This window comes from Passer montanus, unplaced genomic scaffold (assembly GCF_014805655.1).
Source record: "Passer montanus isolate IOZ18808 unplaced genomic scaffold, ASM1480565v1 scaffold123, whole genome shotgun sequence".
NCBI classification, from domain to species: domain Eukaryota; kingdom Metazoa; phylum Chordata; class Aves; order Passeriformes; family Passeridae; genus Passer; species Passer montanus.
This window is the reverse complement of record NW_024359056.1, coordinates 1,074,939-1,092,387: the sequence shown is the minus strand read 5'-3', so window position 1 is coordinate 1,092,387 and position 17,449 is coordinate 1,074,939. Positions and strand designations below refer to the sequence as shown.

The 17,449-nt window shown below is 49.5% G+C and overlaps 1 protein-coding gene across 3 annotated transcripts; it reads left to right on the top strand.

Annotated features, from left to right (window-relative positions):
• Positions 1-3,048: 3,048 nt before the first annotated feature.
• On the top strand, positions 3,049-15,983 carry CHMP7 (charged multivesicular body protein 7). Of its 3 annotated transcripts, none has more exons than XM_039698322.1 (10): positions 3,049-3,382; positions 4,260-4,434; positions 7,061-7,246; positions 7,905-8,038; positions 8,411-8,459; positions 10,299-10,418; positions 10,901-10,999; positions 12,193-12,253; positions 12,833-12,994; positions 14,037-15,983. In XM_039698322.1, the coding sequence occupies exons 1-10, from the start codon at positions 3,093-3,095 to the stop codon at positions 14,099-14,101; spliced, it is 1,341 nt and encodes a 446-aa protein (XP_039554256.1). In that variant the 5' UTR covers positions 3,049-3,092; the 3' UTR covers positions 14,102-15,983. The 3 variants fall into 3 exon arrangements, with proteins under 3 accessions (XP_039554256.1, XP_039554257.1, XP_039554258.1); XM_039698323.1 differs by lacking the exon at positions 7,061-7,246 and adding an exon at positions 6,547-6,732; XM_039698324.1 differs by lacking the exon at positions 14,037-15,983 and adding an exon at positions 12,537-12,722 and having other exon boundaries at positions 12,833-12,974.
• The last annotated feature ends 1,466 nt before the right edge of the window (positions 15,984-17,449 follow it).

Here is a 17,449-nt window from a genome sequence, read left to right as displayed (position 1 = left end):
TTTCTGTCCTCACTCCCTTTGCCTGCTTTATTTTTGGGGTTTGTGGGGTGCTCAGGGCAGGCAGGTGGATTTTTCCCTTTTCCGAGGCAGCTTCCCAGCCTCTGAGCAGGCACCCTCTGGGCTGGGGAGAGGTCAGATAAACCCTTCTCCTTCCCCGCCAGCCCAGTGCCCTAAAACCAAGGGAAAATTAACAGTAAAAGCAGAGTCTGAGCTCAGATCTCCCCTCTCCCTTTGTCTCCCCTCCTCCCTTCCCTCCCCTCGAAGCAGGACTTGAAAGGAGCTGTGGGATGGAGGAGAGAGCGAGGGTTTTGCAAAAATCCAAATTCAAGCCCTTTATCCAAACTCCTCCATGTCCAAACTCCTCCGTATCCAAACTCCCCCGTGTCCAAACTCCCTTTCCAAATTGTGTATCCAAACACCTCCCTCTCCAAATTCCCTTTCCAAACCCCACATCCATCTGCCAGCTTGGAAACTGGAGCAGGAAGTGGAGCAGAAACCTCTGGCTCAGCAGGTTGAAACAATGGGTTAAATCCAGCTTTTTCCTAACCTTGGAAAGTCCCATCCCTCAAACCTCCATGAGGGGACAGAGCTGCTGCTGCTCCCTCTCCAGGCACAGCTACAAAATCAAACTAAAAATTTATTTTGGGCGTTAAACACTGAGAACACCTTGAATCTTTTATCCCAAATTTCTCAGAGCACGTGGATTGGCATTCTCCAGCCAAATTTTAATTTACATCTTGTAATGATATAATGTTTTTTCCCACAGCTGAATTTCCAGGAGGGCTTGTGCTGGTTTGGGCTGGGCTGGAGCCCAGGTTTATTTAATTTTGCTCACAGGAGCTGTTTTGGGTCCGTGCTGAGTCCAGGGTTGTTTAAAGCGAGATGTTTGCAGTGTTTCTGAGCGGGATACAAAACTTCCAGGCTTTTCCTGCTCCCGGTGGGACAGGAAGCAAGGCTTTGGGAGGGGACACAGCTGAGGCCAGGGATATTCCTGACCATGGGGGACGTCAGCAGTGCAAAACTGGGGAAAAATCATGGAATCCTGGAATGGTTTGGGTGGGAAGGGCTCACCCAGTGCCACCCCCTGCCATGGCAGGGACACCTCCCACTGTCCCAGGGTGATCCAAGCCCTGTCCAGCCTGGCCTTGGACACTTCCAGGGATCCAGGGGCAGCCAGAGCTGCTCTGGGAAATTCAGGAATTCCTTCCCAATACTCCGTCTAAGCCTGGCCTCTGGCAGTGGGAAGCCATTCCCTGTGTCCTGCCCCTCCAGGCCGTGTGAACTGTCCCTGTCCCACCTCCTCCCACCACGAGGCCACCCCAAACCTTCTCAGGGTGGGCAATCCCAGCTCTGCCAGCCTTTCCTCGCGGGCAGGGCTCCATCCCGCTGACTGCTTCCCGGGGAAGGGCAGAGGGATTTATTTGGAATGATTTATCTCCCCAAAAATGTGTGCTGATCCCTGCTTCCCTTGGAAGGGCAGAGGGGAAGCAGAACATTTGGTATTATGTGATTTATTTGGAATTCTGGGATTTATCTTCCCAAATCGCTGTCCTGATCCCTGCTTCCCCGGAAGGGCAGAGGGATTTATTTGGAATGATTTATCTCCCTAAAACTGTGTGCTGGATCTCTGCTTCCCGGGGAAGGGCAGAGGGATTTATTTGGAATTCTGGAATTTCTTTGGAATTCTGGGATTTATCTTCCCAAATCGCTGTCCTGATCCCTGCTTCCCCGGAAGGGCAGAGGGATTTATTTGGAATGCTGGGATTTATCTTCCTAAAAATCTGTGCTGGATCCCTGCTTCCCCAGGGAGGGCAGAGGGAAACAGAACATTTGGAATGCTGGAATTTATTTGGAATTCTGGGATTTATCTTCTCAAAAATGTGTGCTGATCCCTGCTTCCCCATGAAGGTCGGAGGGAAAGCAGAACATTTGGAATTCTAGAATTTATTATCCCAGAAATGAGTGCTGGATCCCTGCGTCCCTGGGAAGGGCAGAGGGATTTATTTGGAATGATTTATCTCTCCAAAAATGTGTGCTGATTCCTGCTTCCCCATGAAGGTCGGAGGGAAAGCAGAACATTTGGAATTCTAGAATTTATTATCCCAGAAATGAGTGCTGGATCCCTGCGTCCCTGGGAAGGGCAGAGGGATTTATTTGGAATGATTTATCTCCCCAAAATGTGTGCTGAATCGCTGCTTCCCTTGGAAGGGCGGAGAGAAAGCAGAACATTTGGAATGCTGGGATTTATTTGGAATGATTTATCTCTCCAAAAATGTGTGCTGGATCCCTGCTTCCCCATGGAGGGCGGAGAGAAAGCAGAACATTTGGAATGATAGGATTTATTTGGAATTCTGGGATTTATCTTCCCAAATCCCTGTCCTGATCCCTGCTTCCCCAGGAAGGGCAGAGGGATTTATTTGGAATTCTGGGATTTATTTGGAATGCTGGGATTTGTCTTCCCAAATCCCTGTGCTGGATCCCTGTTTCCCTGGGAAGGGCTGAACAACTGAAACCAGGGAAGGAATTCCTTGTTTTGCATCCCTCACCTACCTCAGAAAATATATTAAAATAGATAATATATAAAAATATAATTATATATCATATAATAATAAATAGGATAACATAATAAATATAATAATTTAATTAATACAGCATAGAACATATAAAATTATATACAATAATATAATGATAAAGATAAAAATAAATAGGAAATTTTGGCTTGGAAGGAGCTAAAAATAAATCCTGCCTGTGCTGAGTCATTCCCTGATTTCCATGGATGGGTGTGAAGGCAGCTCTGGGAGCTGCTGCCTTCCCTGGGGCTGCCACAGCCAAATCTGGGCACTTTGCACCAATGTCATTTATGTATAATATGTGTATATATATATATAATGTTACATCCAATTCCATATAAATTGTACGTTGCACAAAAATATAGAATAGATAGTGATATTATACAATATATACAATGACATTATTATATATTTATAATAACATCTTGAATTAGATCCATTGTATACTAAATAACAATAACAATTATATTATCGGGCGGCCGGGCCGGGCGGAGGCCGCGGCCGAGCCGGGGGCTCGCGTAGATGTGCAGCCCGGGGGAGGCCCCCCCTGGGCCGGCCCCGGCCGGGGACCTGCCCCCGGAGTGGGAGACGGATGACGAGCGCATGGCCTTCCTGTTCTCGGCCTTCAAGCAGAGCCGCGAGGTGAACAGCACCGAGTGGGACAGCAAGATGGCCTTCTGGGTCGGGCTGGTTCTGGCCCGCGGCCGGCGGCGCGGCGCCGTCAGGACGTGCCTGAGGGAGCTGCAGAACGGCTTCGAGCGGCGCGGCAGCGTCCCCCTGGGGCTCGGCACCGTCCTCAGGGAGCTGCTGAGGTGAAGGAGGGTGTGGGGGGTGCCGGGGATGCGGCCGGCGGGGGATCCGGGCCGGGCCGGGCCGTGCCGGGCCGGGCTCCAGGGGGAGGATGCGGCCGGCGGGGGATCCGGGCCGGGCCGGGCCGTGCCGGGCTCCAGGGGGAATTCTGCTCTGGGTCCCACAGGAGCTGTGGCTGTCCAGGGCCGGCTTGGACGGGGCTTGCAGCAGCCTGAGGCAGCAGAAGGTGTGCCAAGGGTGGCACTGCTGGGATTTAAGGGCCTTCCAACCCAGAACAGTCTGAGATTCCGTGAATTGCGGCTCGTGGTGTGTGTGTCTGTGTGGAATTTGGGAGGCCGAGCTGGCCGGGGCATCAGAGCTCAGCTCAGCCTCGCAGGAGGTGTGGGAGGACAGGAATGCTCCCACAGGGATATCGCTGTTGAATGGGGGATGTTCCCTGGGGTGTTGTGGTGTCGCAGCTGCTGAGGGCACTGGGATGTGTTGGGCTGGTGTTTGCAACCAGAGGTTTTGTGCTGTGAAACAGGAGCCCGGGTCTGGCACCTCGCAGAGGTTCAGAACAGCAGGAGCTCTGTCAGTGACCTGAAAATTAAAACCAGTGGATCTGAGAAGCTGCTGTTGCAGTTTAATATAAAAACGGAATTATCCTGAAATGGCTGATTACCCCTAAAACTGACCCTCCCTGTTCATCCCCTCCTGTGATGCCTCATCAGTTTTGAGTAGAAAACTGGGAGAAACTTGCAAAACGGGGAAAAACGAGTAATGGAATCTCAAATCTGAGCTGGATGTGGTGATAGAAAATGCCACTGGAGTGCAGGATGTGCAGGACATCCAGGGTTTAGATGGCTGTGTTCAGTTCCACGTGAATTATCTTCTCCCCAGACGTGGGAAGCTCCAGAGGGAGTCAGACTTCATGGCCAGTGTGGACAGCAGCTGGATCTCGTGGGGCGTGGGAGTTTTCATCCTGAAGCCCCTCAAGTGGACCCTGTCCAGCGTGCTGGGGGACAGCAAAATCCCCGAGGAAGAGGAGGTTCTGATCTACGTGGAGCTGCTGCAGGTGAGTGTTGTGGAGGTTGGGCATCTCCAGGGGAGCCAGGAGTCATTTCACGTGCTGGGAAGGGGGCTCAGGGCTGAGCACATCTTCCTTGGTGCTCCTGGACAGAGATGGGTGGAGTGACTTGGGAAGTGATTTAGATGTTCCTTGGAAATGATGGAGCTGCTCCAAGGGCTGGGAGAGCTGGGGGTGCTCACCTGGAGAGGAGAAACTCCAGGGAGGGCTCAGAGCCTGAAAGGGCTCCAGGAGAGCTGGAGAGGGATTGGACAGGGACAGAGGGACAGGACACAGGGAATGGCTCCCTTTGCCAGAGGGCAGGGCTGGATGGGAGATTGGGAAGGCATTCCTGGCTGGAGGGTGGGATGGAATTCCCAGGGAGCTGTGGCTGCCCCTGGATCCCTGGCAGTGCCCAAGGCCAGGCTGGAGCTCCCTGGGACAGTGGGAGCTGTCCCTGCCATGGCAGTTTGGGATTTCAGGCCCTTCCATCCCAACCCATTCCATGACTTCTCACTGACTCCAGGAAGAGGCAGGGACACAATTCCTGGCTTGTCAGGGAGGCAAGAGCTGTGCTGGGAGCCAGCTGTGCATGCCAGGCTGGAGCTCCTGCCCGTGCAGGAATGAGGAGCTCTGAGCCCGAGCTCCATCTGCTGCAGGGGTGAGCAGGGCATGGAGCAGTCACTGTCACAGACATATTTCATGAAAAATCCTTTTGCCAAGATCTTTTCTCCTGAGAAGCTGGGAAGCTTCAGCTTCTCCATGTTTTGCTTCTTTAGAATGTGGTTTGGAGAATTGTTTACCTACCATGTGAAATTGTTTTTACTTGGTGACCAATGACAGCCGCCTGTGTCCAGGCTGCGAGCAGCCACAAGATTTTGTTATTCATTCCTTCCTTTCCAGCCTTTTTCTCTATTCTTTTTAGTATAGCATTTAATACCATGTAATATCATCATATAATAAATGAGCCTCCTGAAACCTAGAATCAAGATTCTCATCTCTTCCCTCATCCTGGGACCCTTGAACACAACCACAGCCATCCAGTGTCCCTCCTGCCCAGATTCCCTGGGCGTTATTCCAGCTGCCTTCCCTTGGGATTGGAGCCTGCCCCAGCCCCTCTGTTACTCTGTGTCTGCAGAATGAGCCCTGGCCTTGCTGTGGTTGTCTGGGTTACTGTGTCCAGCAGAAATCTTGAAAGGCAGGAATTTGTGTTGGGCTCAGACCTGGGGAGGGATTTCCAGGAACTGGATTGTCTGTGTGGCTCCTGTGCTGTTCCACAGCTTTTCAGGGAATGTCAGTAACAGAGTTTTGGCTTTTGTGGACGACTGTATTGGGAGTTCCCTGTGGCTCATTCTGAAATTCACTCCAGAATAAAGCAGGAAGTGTCCAAGCTGGGAGGAAGGAGGTGTGGGAGGATTTGAAAAGAGCAGGAAGACTGTGTGGTCTCACAGCATCCTGTGGTGCCTTGGAGTGGCCACTGAGGACAGAGGCTAGACAGAGTTAGAAAATAAAGTGGGTATTTATTAATAAAAAACCCCAATAAATTTATTAATTAAAATTAATAATTAAATATAAATAATAAGATTTAAATAAATATTTATTAATAATAAATAATATGAAAGGCCTTCAGTAGATACACCCTGGGCAGTCAGAAGCCTCCAAGGTGCACAGTGCTGATGAGTTTTTCAGACAGGTCTTTTCTGTATTCTTTAGTATAGTTTAGTATTCTTTAATATAATATAGTATCATAAAATAATAAATCAGCCTTCTGAGAACATGGAGTCAGATTCACCATTCCTTCCCATGTCAGGGCAACCTGCAAATGCACTACAGGAATGAGTTTGGTCCCTTTACATATCAGGGATTGGTTAATTGTCCACTTACAGCTTCAGGTCGTGCAGTCCTTTACCCCCAGTTTGCTCCCCCTTTCCCTTCTGTTGATGCTTTTTGGGGCTGGGGCAGCAGAGTGTCCTTGGATCTCAGGCTGGAGGGATTGTTCTGTGTGCCCAAAATGTGAAGGCAGCGACTGGCACTCTGTGGAGCTCAGGGCTGTGCACTGAGGCAGTGCAGGATGTGGGAATGGCAGAGGTGAGGTGCTGAGGCAGCCCTGGTCCCTTGCAGGAGAAGGCAGAGGAAGTTTATCGCCTGTACCAGAGCTCTGCCCTCTCTTCCCACCCCGTGGTCGCCCTGTCCGAGCTGCGCTCCCTCTGCGCCGGCCTCTGCCCCGACGAAAGGACCTTCTACTTGTTGCTGCTCCAGCTGCAGAAGGAGAAGAGGGTCACCATCCTGGAACAGAATGGAGAGAAGGTACAGGGTCCAGGTGACTGCTTTTGGGTGGTGTCATCCCTGTTTGCCTTCCATCTGCCTGGAGAGAGATGGATTTCAGCCATTTTGCTGAAATGGATGTTGTCCAGTCCTTTACCCCCAGTTTGCTCCCCCCTTTCCCTTCTGTTGATGCTTTTTGGGGCTGGGGCAGCAGAGTGTCCTTGGATCTCAGGCTGGAGGGATTGTTCTGTGTGCCCAAAATGTGAAGGCAGCGACTGGCACTCTGTGGAGCTCAGGGCTGTGCACTGAGGCAGTGCAGGATGTGGGAATGGCAGAGGTGAGGTGCTGAGGCAGCCCTGGTCCCTTGCAGGAGAAGGCAGAGGAAGTTTACCGCCTGTACCAGAGCTCTGCCCTCTCTTCCCACCCCGTGGTCGCCCTGTCCGAGCTGCGCTCCCTCTGCGCCGGCCTCTGCCCCGACGAAAGGACCTTCTACTTGTTGCTGCTCCAGCTGCAGAAGGAGAAGAGGGTCACCATCCTGGAACAGAATGGAGAGAAGGTACAGGGTCCAGGTGACTGCTTTTGGGTGGTGTCATCCCTGTTTGCCTTCCATCTGCCTGGAGAGAGATGGATTTCAGCCATTTTGCTGAAATGGATGTTGTCTGTCTGGAAAGGTAAAGTGCATGTGCTCCAGTGTTGTTACCTGGTTGTAGGTGACAAGAAATCCTAATTCTGGCATGGCAGATTCTTTAAACATTTATAATAATTCGGATTTCATTTAAGAGTTAAAAACATGGCAGACCCTGCAGGTTGATTATTCCCAACCACACAAACTCCACACCTCTCGAACCAGCGTGGAATTCCACATTTTTGAAAAGCTTTTTAAGTTTGTCACTTCCTACAGAGGTGCAGGCACTCAGCTCTGAGATTGCACTTTCCCTGTAGTGCTCTGAAGTCCTTGGGAGCCTGACATTCCCTTCCACTTCCAGAATCCAGGGACAGCTTTAAATCTTCCAGGTGTTCCATTGAGGCCTTTTGTTTCCACACTGCTGGTCCTGATCCTAGTCTGATATTAAACCCTGTGGTGACTGGGACATCCTCATGACTCCAGGGCCTAAACTGGGAGTGCAAAAACTTCTTTTCCTTCCTTCCAAGTGAAACTATTCCTAACTGAGATTTCTGGGAAGTGACTGCAGCCTGTGCTGCTCTGGTTTCAGATTGTGAAGTTTGCCCGAGGCCTGCACGCCAAGGTGTCCCCAATGAATGATGTGGACATTGGAGTTTATCAGCTGATGCAGAGTGAGCAGCTGCTGTCACAGAAGGTGGAGTCCCTTTCCCAGGAAGCAGAGAAGTAATTTGGGGAAGGGTGGTGGGAACAACATCTGTGGGATGTAGAGCTCTGGGACACAATTAGAAGCTGCTTTCTCCTGTTGTTCTTTCCTGTTCATAAACAAAACTGTCACAGCCGTGTGCTGGGGCACCTTTTCCAGCCTTTGTTCCCTGTTCCCTATAAAAACAAGGTGCAGGGAATGTTTGCAAGGCTGTGGGGAATGTTTGCAAGGATTTGGAATGCAGTCAAGGACTTGTGGGAGCCAGCAGTGGTTTGAGGGGGGTTGTATCCAAAGTGCAGTGTTGTGGTCCCCTCAGAGAGAGGGGGAGGGTGGCTGTGGGTTGTGAAAAAAGGAAGAAATTTCCTTTCCTTTCTCCTTTCTCCCTCTTGCAGGTGTAAAGAGGACGCCAGGAGTGCTTGCAGAGCTGGGAAGAAGCAGCTGGTGAGTGGAGTTACCAGGGAAATGTCCTGGAGCTGCTCCAGGACTGCAGATCATGCCCAGGGTTAAACCTGGGGGTTTCAGCCCTGGGGTGTTGGAGTGGTGGCCCTGAAGCCAAAGCTCTCCTTAAGTCAAGGATTTATTTTTCCAGAGTGAGGTGATGAAGGGAGTTGGAAATAAACTCTTCAACCCACTTGTTCTGTGTGTGCCTCAGGGATTCCTGGTTGATTTGGTTTTTTTTTTTTTATGACACTTCCAGTCCCAGAATATCCCAAGTTGGAAGGGACCCACTCAGAATCATCAAAATCCAACTCCTGGCTCCTTTTTTTTTTTAATGTTAAACAAATTTGTCAGTTAAATTTTTTTTCTGGACGTGATTATTTCTGAGCAAATTTAACACAAACACACATTTCACAACCTTTCTCTGCTTTTCCCTGCTTCTTGTGTGCTGCAGCATGCTACAAATACCTGCTTTGAATCAGCATGAAATTCTACAAATTCCTTTTTTTGAAGAAAACTTCAACACCCAGGAATGGGCATAGCTGCAGGTGCCAGCTGGAATATTTCAGTGGCATATTTTAGATGTTAAAGCTGAAATGTTTAGATGTTTAGAGTTTAGCTGGAATATTTGAGGCCTGCCTTTTGCAGCTTTCCCAAAACCCTCTGATTTTAAGGATTCCCACACCACGGTGCCAGCAGGAATTACTGGACTCACCAAAGTGGGAATAAGCAAAGGGGAGGGGAGAGTTCCCAGATTTGTGTGTGAAGCTGAGCTGAGGTCTCTGTGTGTGAGCTGAGGGCTCTCTGTGTGTGTGTTTGTGAAGCTGAACTCTGTATGTGTAAGCTGAGGTATCTGTATGTGTGTTTGTGAAGCTGAACTCTGTATGTGTGAGCTGAGGTATCTGTGTGTGTGTTTGTGAAGCTGAGGTCTGTGTATGAGCTGAGGTCTTTGTGTGTGTGTGTGTTTGTGAAGCTGAGCTCTCTGTGTGTGAACTGAAATTTCTGTGTGTTTGTGAAGCTGAGATCTCTGTGTGTGAACTGAAATTTCTGTGTGTTTGTGAAGCTGAGATCTCTGTGTGAGCTGAGGTCTCTGTGTTTAAGCTGAGATCTGTGTATGAGCTGAGGTCCTTGTGTGTGTGTGTGTGTGTTTGTGAAGCTGAACTCTGCATGTGGTGTGTGAGGTCTCTGTGTGTGTTTAAGCTGAGATCTGTGTATGAGCTGAGGTCTTTGTGTGTGTGTGTGTGTGTTTGTGAAGCTAAGGGCTCTGTGTGAGATACCTGTGTTTGTGAAGCTGAACTCTTTCTGTGTGTGAGCTGAGGTCTCTGTGCGTGTTTGTGAAGCTGAGCTCGCTCTCTGTGTTTGTGATCTGAGCTTTCTCTGTGATCTGAGCTCTCTCTGTGTGTTTGTGTGTGAGCTGAACTGTGTCTGTGTATGTGTGAGCTGAGCTCTGTGTGTGTGTGAAGCTGAGCTCTGTGTGTGAGCTGAGCTCTGTGTGTGTGAGCTGAGCTCTGTGTGTGTGTGTGTGAGCTGAGCTCTGTGTGTGTGAGCTGAGCTCTGTGTATGTGTTTGTGAAGCTGAGCTCTGTGTGTGTGTGAAGCTGAGCTCTGTGTGTGAGCTGAGCTCTGTGTGTGTGAGCTGAGCTCTGTGTGTGTGTGTGTGAGCTGAGCTCTGTGTGTGTGAGCTGAGCTCTGTGTGTGTGTGTGAGCTGAGCTCTGTCTGTATGCTCTGAACTCTGTGTAAGTGTTTGTGAAGCTGAGCTCTGTGTGTGTGTGTGAGCTGAGCTCTCTGTGTGAGCTCTCTGTGTGTGTTTGTGAAACTCTGAGCTCTGTCTGTCCCCGGCAGGCCCTGAGGTGCCTCAAGTCCAAGCGGAGGACGGAGCGGCGCATCGAGGAGCTGCACTCCAAGCTGGATGCGGTGCAGGGAATCCTGGATCGGATCTACGCCTCCCAGACCGACCAGATGGTACCGAGGGCTCCTCCCCGGGCTCCTCCCCCGGCTCCTTCCCTGTGCCTGCACCTGAGGGGTGGGATTTACCCTCTGCGTGAAGCTCCCTCCATGTCCTGGTGCTTCTCCGGGGATGTGCTTGGGAAGCAGCTCTGGAGAGGAGCTCCCTCTGTTTTCGTCAGCATTGTGCATGTTTGTCTTTTATTTTAAATTTCAAGGTATTTAATGCCTACCAGCCTGGAGTCCATCAGCATTGTGCATGTTTGTCTTTTATTTTTAATTTCAAGGTATTTAATGCCTAACAGCCTGGAGTTCATGAGCACTGTGCATCTTCATCTCTTTTATTTTGAATTTCCAGGTGTTCAATGCCTACCAGCCTGGAGTTCATGAGCACTGTGCATCCTCATCTGTTTTATTTTGAATTTCCAGGTGTTCAATACCTACCAGCCTGGAGTTCATGAGCACTGTGCATCCTCATCTGTTTTATTTTGAATTTCCAGGTGTTCAATGCCTACCAGGCTGGAGTGGGAGCTCTGAAGCTTTCCATGAAGGATGTGACTGTGGAGAGGGCAGAGAACCTGGTGGATCAGATCCAAGAGGTACCAGAACAGCCAGGGGGGTGGGGATGTTCCCAAGAAACCTGCCCAGATATTAATTAATTATGAATTCTTTGGTTGCTTTTAATTATTTAGTTTTTTCCCTTTGTGGCACTATAGCAAACTGACTTATTTTGAGCTGAAACATCAACAAGAAGATTTCTGTGTCTTGGTTTTGCTGCAATGTATTTTAATTTATTTTAAATTTGCATTTTGTTGGGTTTTTTGATAGCAATAGTGGGGAAACACCCAGCTTTCCTGGAAAGTCTTTAGGTATATTAAAAATACAAATCAAACCCTTAGAAGCTGGAATGTAACTGTGTGCATGAAACAGCCTGACATTTTATTTTATTCTTTTTATTATTTTATTTTATTCTGGGTTTTTAAATGTTTTATTCTATTTATTCTATTTTTGGTTTATTTATTCTGTTTTTATTTTATTTTATTCTATTCCCTTCTATTTTATTCCATTCTTTTTTATTCTATTATATTTTAATTTTAGTTTTATTTTATTTTATATTTATTCCATTTTGTTTTTTTTAAATTTTATTCTATTTATTTATTTCTCTATTCTATTTCATTTATTCTATTTTATTTAATTTTATTTCATTATTTGTTTAATTTTCATAGGTTGGATTTGATGATCTCAAAGGTCTTTTCCAACCTAGTCAATTCTGTAATTCTGTAATGTGCATTTCAGTGAGGGAAAGGAGTTAATTCTGCAGGAATTGAAGTGAGCAGAGCAGTCTGGCAGTCTGAGCTGCTGTGAGAAACAGCCAAGGATTAATTTTTTAGCACCATCAGCTCAAAGTGAGCCTTCAGCTCGAGCTGAGGGGCTGCAAGATGTCGTGGCTGGGATGTGTTGGGCTTCAGCTTCCTGTTCTGGAGCCCAAGCTGCAATTGCAACTCCAGATTTCTGTGAAAAAGCTCCAATCAGAGCAATATTTTTACTCCCACTGTGAAATTGTGCTTTGGGTTTGATCCTCAGTGTGCCATCCTTGGTCTTGTAATTTATTATTATGAAATGAGCTTCATGTTCCTTGTGAAAACCAAGGTGGAAATGTCTTCTGCACCAATTCCTGCTGCCTTCAGGCCAGTTTCTGATTTTGTTTGTTATTTCTGCTTTTGATGAATCAGCTACAGTAGGGCACAAAGTTGATTTCTAATCTTATCTGATTGTGTTTATTTTACCTCAGCTTTGTGACACTCAAGATGAAGTGGCCCAGACTCTGGCTGGAGTGGGGATCAATGGTCTGGGTATGTCCTGGGTGTTTTATCCTTTGCTCCCTCTCATCCCTGACTGCCTCCTTTCCCTGCTCCCTCCTTTCCCTGCTCCATCCCTTCCCTGCTCCCTCCCCACATTCAGCAGCTTCCTGGGGGAATAAACTCTTCCCCAAATACCGAAGTTGGTGCCTTGAGGGCAATGGGAGCAGGGAGTTCTCCCCTCTGACAGTTTCTTCATCTCCAAATCCTCGTGGTCCCTGTTTGGGGCTGGATTTCAGTTCAAAGCTGGGTAATGTCGGTTTAAATCTATTTTTAGGGTGGCTGCTGCTTTGTTTTGCTGAAGTGATGAGCTTTTTCCTCTGGCTGGGTTGCTGCTGCAGCTTGTTTGCCTCTGCTGAAAGGTGCCAGAGCTTCTTGGCCTCAGTGCCAAAAAAAAAATTCTCCTCCCTCAGATCAGGAGACTGAATTTTCAGTCCTTTAAAAGAAGTACAGGAAATTCCTTGTGAGTAACAATGGATGGAAGGAATAACAGCCTTGTTTTGGATCTCAGTCTGTGCCGTGAGGATGCCACTGAATTCTCCTTGGAGCTGAAATATTTTCTTTGCTCAGCAGAGATGGACTCTGAGGAGCTGGAGAAGGAGCTGGACAGTCTCCTGCAGGACTCGAGCAAGGATTCCCTGGATCTGCCTCCCGTGCCCCAGAAGGTGCTGAGTGCCCCCATCTCTGATGCCGAGCTGGAGGCTGAGCTGGAGCAGCTCTCTGTGTCTGCTGGAGGTGGGAATGCAGCAGGGCCTGGGAGGGGCTGCTGGGGGAGCTGGGACAGCCCTGGGCAGCACGGGGGTCAGCAGAGACCTGGGAGAGCTGGGAATTGTGCCTGGATCCTGGCTCAGCAGAGCTAAACCCAGTCCTGGGAGAGCTGGGAACTGTGCCTGGATCCTTTAGCTTCTGCAGAGCTAAACCCAGTCCTGGGAGAGCTGGGAATTGTGCCTGGATCCTGGCTCTGCAGAGCTAAACCCAGTCCTGGGAGAGCTGGGAATTGTGCCTGGATCCTGGCTCTGCAGAGCTAAACCCAGTCCTGGGGGAGCTGGGAATTGTGCCTGGATCCTTTAGCTTCTGCAGAGCTAAACCCAGTCCTGGGAGAGCTGGGAATTGTGCCTGGATCCTTTGCCAGGGGTGGAGGGAAAGCTGAAGGATCTGTGAGGGAGCTGCTGCTTGGACTAATTGCTTTTTTAGATTTAATGAAGTTGTACAAGGCCAGGCAGTGTTGGAAGGGATAAACCAGAATTTTTAAAGGAGTATTTGTCCAGCACTCAGCATCTTCCCTGGAAGATGCTCTTTGTGTGGGACTTGCTTAAACTGGGCTTCATTTACTGATAAGGAAATGAGTAATAAGAATTATAAATAAATAATGTCTTATGATTCATTAATGATCTTTCTGGGTCCCTTCCAACTCGGGATATCCTGTGATTTAGTAAGAGTGAATGACCAGAGTTCATGGGCTTGAGCTGAGCTTTCCCTTCACCTGTCTTGGACAGTTTGTTTTCCTTTTGGGAATCTGGTCATGAACAATTCCACAGGATTGGCCATGTGGTGTTCCTTCTGTTTGGGCAAGTTGTAACCCTGACTTCCAAGGCATTCCCTGGAGATTTCCAGTGCCTGTTCCACATGGAATGTGTGATTCCAGGGGGGTGGAACGTGTGCTCCCCAGGGGATGGAGCAGAGCAGGGAGGCACCTGGGCACTCTGGAATTGTATTGGCTGCTTGTGGATGTGTGTGATGAGTTCTGATCTCTTCTCTGTTGCAATTCCCTTCACAGATCTGGCACAAAAGACTCCCTCTGCTTCTTCTGAACCCAAAACAGCTCTGGGACTGAATCTCTGAAGAGCCAACAGAATCCTGTTGCTGCAGTTTGGGAAGTGTCTCAATGTTCCTTAACTGATGACCAGAACTTCCAAGGAGAGGGGGACACCCCCTGTGCTCCTGGATCTGTCTTTGCTCAGCAGCAGGAGCTCCTGCCGTGACAATCCACTCTGGACCTGGCCCCAGCTGGTGTTTGTCATCTCTGTGCCAACATCTGCTCTCGGTCTGACTCGTGGCCCCCAGTCACTGCCACATCCAGTCTTCCCTCCTGGGAGCACAACTCCAGCCAAGATAAACTCTTCTGTGTCCATACCAGTGATCAGTTTTGGGTTTGATTTTGATTTCTCTTCCTTTGCTGTGGCTGATGTTGAGAATCTGAGTAGCAGCAGCGTTGCAGTGGCTCAGCATTTGGCTGTTTGTGTGGTTGTTTAGAACACTTGGCACATCAGTCCTGCCCTTGCAGCAGCTTGAGCACCTGGTGCTTGTTGTGTCCCTCCCTCTGGATCCTGCACTGACAGCCAGGCACTGGAACTGCTCAGTTTGGGGGGATTTTGGTGCTGCTCAGGGAGGGCGGCAATGGCAAGCACAAGACAAAAGAATCCCTCTCTCTGTAATGACATTAAGGCCTTAAAAGGGAGACCTGCAAAAGATTCCCCCAGAGGAGTTTCAGGCTCCTGTGGCCAAGGCTGGGCATTGCCATCCAGCCTCTTTCTGCTGGCACTTGAAATTGGAGCTGGTGGCTATTTTTGTATCACCCCTGTAAGCAAAGCTCCTTGGGAGCTGCAGGGTGATGGCTCTGAACTGCCACGGGGGGATTTGGGGTGGGAAATGAAGGGATCCCTTGGGAGAGCAGAGCTCCATGGAACAGCCTTGGCTTTGCCCTCAGCCCTGGCCCTGCACTCCCACAGGATTGTGTGTCCCCAGAAAGCCCCAAACCAGCCCCTGTGGATGTTTCTGATGCACAAAACCCTGAGCACCAGAGCTGCAGCTGCTCCAGGGCTGCCTCTCCCCCCACAGCTGAGCCCACCCCTCATCTTTTGCAGGTCACTTTTTACCCTCGCGTGCACACGGAAGCGTGGGAAGCCCAAATCCCTGAAAAACAGAGCTCCAGGAGGGGAACGTGCCCTTCCCTGGCATTCCTGAGCGTGGCAGGGGAGTGCCTGGCTGCCTGTGGATGGATCACCAGCCCTGTGCCCCTCTTCTGACTGGGAATGTGTTCCAGCAGCACTGGGAATGTATTCCCACAGCACTGGGAATGTGTCCCAATAGCAGTGGGAATGTATCCCAGTACCAGTGGGAATTTATTCCAGTACCAGTGGGAATGTGCTCCCACAGCACTGGGAATTTATCCCAGTACCAGTGGGAATGTGCTCCCACAGCACTGGGAATTTATTCCAGCAGCACTGGGAATGTGTCCCAATAGCAGTGGGAATGTATCCCAGTACCAGTGGGAATGTATTCCCACAGCACTGGGAATTTATTCCAGCATCACTGGGAATGTATTCCCACAGCATTGGGAATGTGTTTCAGTACCACTGGGAATGTTGTCCAGCAGCACTGGGAATGTTTTCTCACAGCACTGGGAATGTTTTCTCACAGCACTGGGAATGTATCCCAGCACTTCCACGCTGCCTCTCCAACCCCATCCTCAGTGGCAGCCTGGGACAATGGGAATGAGCTGGAGTTTCCCCTCCTGGTGCTCATTCCGTGCCCGCTCAGTCCCAGCCCAGGGCCAGGGTGGCACTGGGGGTGTCCCCAGGGGCTGTGTCCCCTCTGTCACCGCTCACCAGTGCAGGCTCTGCCAGGGGAGGGGGAGGCTGCACTCACTTCCCCCATGGAATGATGTACAATGACTTGAAGCTCTGTATTCCTTTCCTCTGGAAGTAAATGGGAGAAAAACCTCGGTGTTTTCTGCCTGTGTGTGACAGAAGGGGAGGGGAGGGACCCCAGGGGCTCTGGGGACTCCGGTGCTTTGTCCCTGTCCCAGCTGCTGCTCCAGCTGTGCTGGGATCCAGGGATAGTCCTGGGCTGCTTTATCCAAACCCAGACTGAGCAACTGCTCCCCCTGACTTTACCCTGAGTTTAAAAAGCCCAATATTAAATATTCCCACATTTAATAATTGTCTGGTTTTCCTGAGCAGGCTCTGCTGCTTTTTGGGTGGCACTGCCTTCATTCCTGGTGTCATTTTGGACACAATTCCTGCTTTTCCTTATCTTTCCCCTTCTTTTTTATCACTCTGCATCTCAGACCTGCACTTTGAGGGCTCACAGTCCCAGGAGAAAAGGAAATCAGTTCTAATGAACCCCTTGGCTTTGTACCAGGCAATTCCTAAAGCTGATTTTGGGGCAGTTTTTCACCCAGCTTCTTGTTCTAATTGTAGTTGAGCAGCCCAGACTGGGAGCCTGGTACTGGTTTTCCCTCTGCCTGAAGACAATGGATGTAAATTGAGTGGCCTGGTGTATAAAAAACCAAATTTCCCTCTAAAACCACACTGCCTAAACCTGGAATCCCCAGGCTGTTGATGCTGAGGTTTGATCTGATCCCTGGAGAGCTCCCATGGATTTTTTTACAGGGCTCAGGTCTCACCTACAACCTGGATTTTTGTTTTTAAAGTCTGACTCCCCCTCCTTTCTTCCCTGATCGCAGAACTTGTCCCTTCCCTGGAAATTCCTGCAGGAATAAACACTCCCCTGTAATCCTGGATGCATCAGCTGTGCTGGAAGTGACACTGAGGAGTTAAACCCGAGCAGCTGCTGCTTTATTTGGAGTGGCTGGTAATTTTCTGCCTTTGATGCAGAGTGGGGGATGTAATCAGGGTGCCTGAATGGAGAATTTTCAGGATATTTTGGTGAGACAGCAGGGAAAGGAAATCAAGGGCAGCCTCTTGCTGGGTGAGGAAATTAAATATAAAAACTTCGAGCTGAATTGCCACCAAACGAATCTTTTCATGCTGGAGAGCTGTTTAAAATAGTGCTTAACTTGAGCCTGGAAGAAAATAGCTGCTAACTGTTGATGATCAAATAATGCAGCTTCCTCAGGGGAGGAGATCTCATCTCCCAGGAGGAGCTGCCCTGGGAGCACGAGGAGCTGCTGGGCTCGGTTTGGGACAGCAGAACTCACAGGGATTTCTGAAGCAGGAGTGGTCCAAAATGCACAGGAATTCTCCAAATTGAATCCCATCCTGTTCCAGGGATCCCAGGAATCCCATGGATCCCATCCCATCCCGTTCCAGGAATCCCATCTCATGGTTCCCATCCCATCTCATGGTTCCCATCCCATCTCATGGTTCCCATCCCATCCCATCCCATCCCATCCCATCCCATCGATCCCACCCCAGCCCAGCTGAAGGGGAGATCCTTTCCTACAGC